Raw genomic sequence first — 5199 nt, 5'->3', positions numbered from 1 at the left:
GTAAGTTCTTGGTTCATGTACTGTTGAAGCCTAGCTTGGAGGATTTTGAGTATGACCTTGCTAGTATGTGAAATGAGTGCAATTGTGCAGTCATTTGAACATTAGTCCTTAGCGAAATGCAAATTAAACAACAGTGAAATACTACTTCACACCCACTACCACTGCTGTAATGAAAACAAAAATGGTTGAACATTGCTTAAATAAGTCTTTCTCCATAGGCTTAAGATGTAACAGTGTTGAAATACTACTTGTTATAATTGTAATAATTGTTTTGATTGTAAGTTTGTGTCTTTATTATTCTGTTAAAGAGAATAATCAAGTATAATTTTTTTTCTAATTTTATTTTATTTTTAAACTTTACATAATTGTATTAGTTTTGCCAAATATCAAAATGAATCCACCACAGGTATACATGTATAATTTTATAAGTATAAATTTTATAATTTTATAAGCATGCAAGTATAATTTTATAAGTACTTTTTTAAATTTTTTAAATTTTATTTTATTTTTAAACTTTACATAATTGTAGAGAATGGTTAAACTGTGAAAATGTCCTTATGCTAATTTTAGTGAAGCCAGTACAAAACATTTCAGACAATATCTAGTAAACTCATTAAATACTCATTTTATATGGAAAAGGACACCCCATGAAAAAGCATATGCAAAAGTATCCCAGCTTTGTAAGAGTTTATCTTATAAAGACAATGGAAAGTGTTAATATTTTGCTATAAGCCTTGGTGCATACGAGATGGATTTATAGTTGATTACTTTCTTCCTGTCGATTTGCTAGGTTGTATACCATGCCCACATTTTCCATACAATTTCTCTGTAATCGGTGAAAAAGAAAAAAATATTATCCTCAATAAATCCAGTAATATATCTGGATATATCAAGAAAATATATCCAGAAAATATATCTGCTTCATTGACTACCAGTCAGTAAAAATTACCGAGATACTGAATCAAGATGGCAGACTGAGCACTTGTGCATTTCTCTCCTCCAACCTCAAACTCCCTTAAGTGACAGGAAAAGGCAGGTTTCCTTAATAAAGAGTAACTCCAGAATGGCAGGGGGAAAGGAAAGGGCAAATTCCTGGAGGATGGAAAGCAGATGCGGCAGGAGTACAGAGATGGAGTTACGGATGGGGTTTGGGAATCTGGGAGCCCAGAACTGAAGAAGCGGCGCTAGGCGGTTGGAGAGGGGATTTGCTGGGCAGGCCGGTCCAGATTTTGGAAAGGGGCGGGGCAAGGAACCAAAGAACTACTCCCACGCCCAAGGCAGTGGTGGATGGAGAGTTGCGGGTAGGGGAGGGCGAGGTGCTGGACGGGAAGGAGAGGCCTCTCTCCTGGCAGGAAGCTGAGCTCTACGGAAAAGAGGGAGGAGACTGGCGGCTGCAGTGACTGGTGGGAATCCGATGTGGCAGAGGGGCCGCCGCTGCCACCGAGAGGGAGCGGAAGGCGCCCCCCAAGTAGAGTTACGGAGACATTGCCGCCGTCCTGTCCGCCTATCCAGCAGCCCACTTGATACGCTCCTCGCCTAAAGATCCTCCCTCCCAGCTCTTGCAAGCACCTAACTCGCCGTCTGCTGGTCCTCCTTTGACACAGCCTCCCAGCGGAGGCAGCAGCGAGGTGTCCGATTTGGGCACTCGAGGCCCGCTATCCCCTGCTTGGGGGAGTCTCTGCCCTCTGGCCTGGACAGTGTTGGACGCAGGACGGGAGGAATAAAGGGGTGCCCTCTATTTCTCTGACTACAACCAGAACTCCATAGCACTAGCGTAGCTGGAACTAGCTAGGGAGGAAGGTTACTGCTTGCACGCACGGTGCAGGGGATTTCCAGCTTTTCTGCCTAGCGTTAGAGGAAAACGGGCGTCTGGGCGTGTGTGCATGGAGTGCACTCTTTAGGAGATAAAGTTCACCATGTCATGCATTGAATTTATTTTTTCTTGATTTCCTTTATTGGGCTGCTTTGTTACTCTGCTCCGCGCAGGCATGAAGACCCCGCTCGCAAAAACGGCTTCTGGGCAGCGGTCCAGGACAGGCTCAGGGCATGCCAGTGTGTCTGTTATCATGATGAAGAGAAAAGCTGCACACAAGAAGCATAGGAGCAGACCCATCTCCCACCCTCCAAGGAATATCGTGGGCTGCAGAATTCGGCATGGATGGAAAGACGGAGATGAACCTCAAAGAGAGTGGAAGCGAACCATTCTGGATCAGATACCTGTAAATCCCTCTCTGTATCATAAAATATGATGGATTTGACTGTGTTTATGGATTGGAACTTCACAGAGATGAAAGACTGTCATCACTTGAAGTCCTTCCTAATAGAGTTGCATCATCTAGAATCAGTGATACACACTTAATGGAAATTATGATTGGCAAAGCAGTGGAACATATTTTTGAGACAGAGGAAGGTTCCAAAAATGAATGGAGGGGGATGGTCTTAGCTCAGGCACCTGTCATGAATACGTGGTTTTACATTACCTATGAGAAAGATCCTGTATTATATATGTACCAGCTCTTAGATGATTATAAAGATGGTGACCTACACATCCTTCCAGATTCCAATGATTCTCCTCTCACAGAGAGGGAGCCAGGAGAAGTCATAGACAGCCTATTAGGCAAACAAGTGGAATATGCCAAGGAGGATGGCTCCAAGAGAATTGGCATGGTCATTCATCAGGTGGAAGCAAAACCCTCTTGTACTTCATCAAATTTGATGATGATTTCCATATCTATGTCTATGATTTGGTAAAAACATCTTAGAGGTCATTTTGAAATTTGCCAAATATGTGAGACAGATTGTAGAATCTGAACACACAAAAAGTCTTGATTGCTTTACAATTTGTAAGAACCATCTTCTCCTCTTTTTCACATATTTTCCTGGCAAAAAAATAAAACTTCCACCCTCCCAGACATGTTTTGAAGAATCCTTCTGCCCTTACCTCTAACTTTTTATGTGTTCCTCCCCACATTAGAATGATTGACTTATCTAATTAGAAGGGTAAAGTCTGACATTCATTGGCCCATATTTTTACCTTGGGTGGTGTTAATAGACTAAAGGTAACTGAAGACTTCTTGCCTCATTCTTTTGGGCATTTAGACAATCTTCACTGAAGTGTGAAGCTTCCTGAGACATTCAATATGGCTGGCTAAGTATGTTGGCAACTTCAACCCACCCCTTAGGTGACTTCAAATGTCTAATTTGGGAAAGGAATGAGAGGCTCATGTTGGTCTTCCATCCAAGTTGCATTTTAAATTCCAACTGTACTGAAAGTCTTATTCTTGTACTTATTGTTCAACTTGGTTCAAAATCAAGAGGGCAGTTATTTTGTATTTTAGTGCATAGGCTGAGAAATCTTACAAAATTGTTAAGGGGTAAGCATTTAGGAACCAAATGCAACTGGAGAAATCATGGCATTAGGATTTTTGTTGTCTACAATAGCTCTGGCTTGTACCGACAGACATGGAGTGGGTTTTTACAGACATAGGCTGTGCAGACAGAATTTAACACAATTGGGCTTTGCCAGCCCAAGGGAGCATTATGTCAGGCTCTAGCTAGAGTCCTCAGTCACAGGGTAAAGGCTAGGTTTAGCATGGTTGGCAGATCTGTTCAGGACCTTAAAATGAACAAAAAACTGGAATCAGGCTGAGATACAGATTTCTTTCCCATGCTAGAAGGCATGCTTTGAAAATGTTTAGATTACATTTTCATTAGATTCTTAGAAGACTTCTGAGTCCTAGCATATGAGGTGGGAAAGGCACTTGCTAGAACTAAAAAGACTGAAAATAGACTTTGCTTCCTTGTAGGAATTGGTAAGCTCATTTATTATGGTGTCCTAGCAGGACTATGAAACATATACTAGATGATCAAAAGACAGTCATATTCTAAGTGCTTTAATGTTTTAAACGCTGGCATTAGTAGATAGAAATCTAATAGATATTTGTTAGTGTGTTTTTTCAGCTTTATCCTGTTTTTTGGCTGGGCCTAAGAAACTCATATGCAGATAAGGGTGAACCCTATTTCAGCAAAAAAATGAGTAATGGAATTGGCCTTGTATCTTCCATTATTAAGGCATTAGGGAAAGTCAACTTTGGAAATGTTGAAAAATATGCAAAGTTTTGGAGAGAAGCACCCAGTCAAAACCAATGTGTTCTCATTGGGTTTCTAAGAGAATCTCCATTAGCACTAACAGCCAGGCCATGGACTTCCACAGATGTGGCGTTGGGACTCATGATGGTACAATCAACCACTTGCGTAGTACCTTCCCAATTAAAGTTCACAGGTCATAGAGTCAAGACTACTGGCACAGAGAGACCACATACTGCTGAGGATGAAACCAGGAAGATACTCTCTTTTCCCATGTATTCTCTGTCTATTTTCTTTCCTTTTGCTGTCACTAAGTCTCTCCTTAGATATTTGATGACAACTACAATGTGGGTTGCACATTGTATTACCTCTGTATTACCCTATGTACTAAGTCCCAGAGACATAAATGTGTTTGAGTATCTGTTTTAGAGGCTGAGGGTTAGTGTGCCTTCTAATTTTGGAGATGTGATGCTGATTCTGTGAAGATCTTATGCCCTGTTGACCCCATTGACTCTTAAACATGCAATTGTGGGGTTAGATTAATTCAACTCCTGAAGTTCTAAAGGAACTACACCAAATCAAGAGGAAGACAGTCCAGGCTACAGCTGCTGAAGGAACCGCATTATCTGTCAAGACATCTTTGTGAGATCTGTATGGTTGACATCAGAAAAACAAGAAATTTGGGAAGGCAGGATTTTGGACTTTAATTCTTTTGGATTAAAAAAAAAAAAGAAATTTCATTTGGGGCATTCATTTTTCCCTTGGAGTTTAATAACTGGTATGGCTTTCATACAGTTCAAATTAAGGCATTTTCATTATGTTGTTGACATTGTGTTATTTGGAGTATTTTAATGCTATCTTTGGGGCTTATTGTATAATCTTTATAAGCTGTGTCAGATAATGTGGTTGGACATACTTATAAATTGAGAATAAAGTAGTGAATTTTCAGCCAGGGGTGTATGTAGCTTTAGAATTAGTTTAATTACTGTTCTATTCTGACTTATTTCAGTGCCTTCTGGAGCAAAAGTAAAATTGCTCACCAGTCTTGGGCAAGTGGGAGCAGGACATTCCTAAGATCCTACTGGTCTCCCCCAAAAGGGATAACCAAGCCCT

At 40.7% G+C, this 5199-nt stretch overlaps 1 protein-coding gene across 1 annotated transcript; it reads left to right on the top strand.

Moving 5' to 3' along the window:
• Positions 1-1988: 1988 nt before the first annotated feature.
• Positions 1989-2762, top strand: SPIN3 (spindlin family member 3). Its single transcript, XM_070785142.1, is given in 3 exon segments — positions 1989-2236; positions 2238-2695; positions 2698-2762. Coding segments are annotated over 3 exon segments (771 nt in total).
• The last annotated feature ends 2437 nt before the right edge of the window (positions 2763-5199 follow it).

Source organism: Bos indicus, chromosome X (assembly GCF_029378745.1).
Source record: "Bos indicus isolate NIAB-ARS_2022 breed Sahiwal x Tharparkar chromosome X, NIAB-ARS_B.indTharparkar_mat_pri_1.0, whole genome shotgun sequence".
NCBI lineage: Eukaryota > Metazoa > Chordata > Mammalia > Artiodactyla > Bovidae > Bos > Bos indicus.
This window is presented reverse-complemented; position numbering and strand designations above follow the sequence as displayed.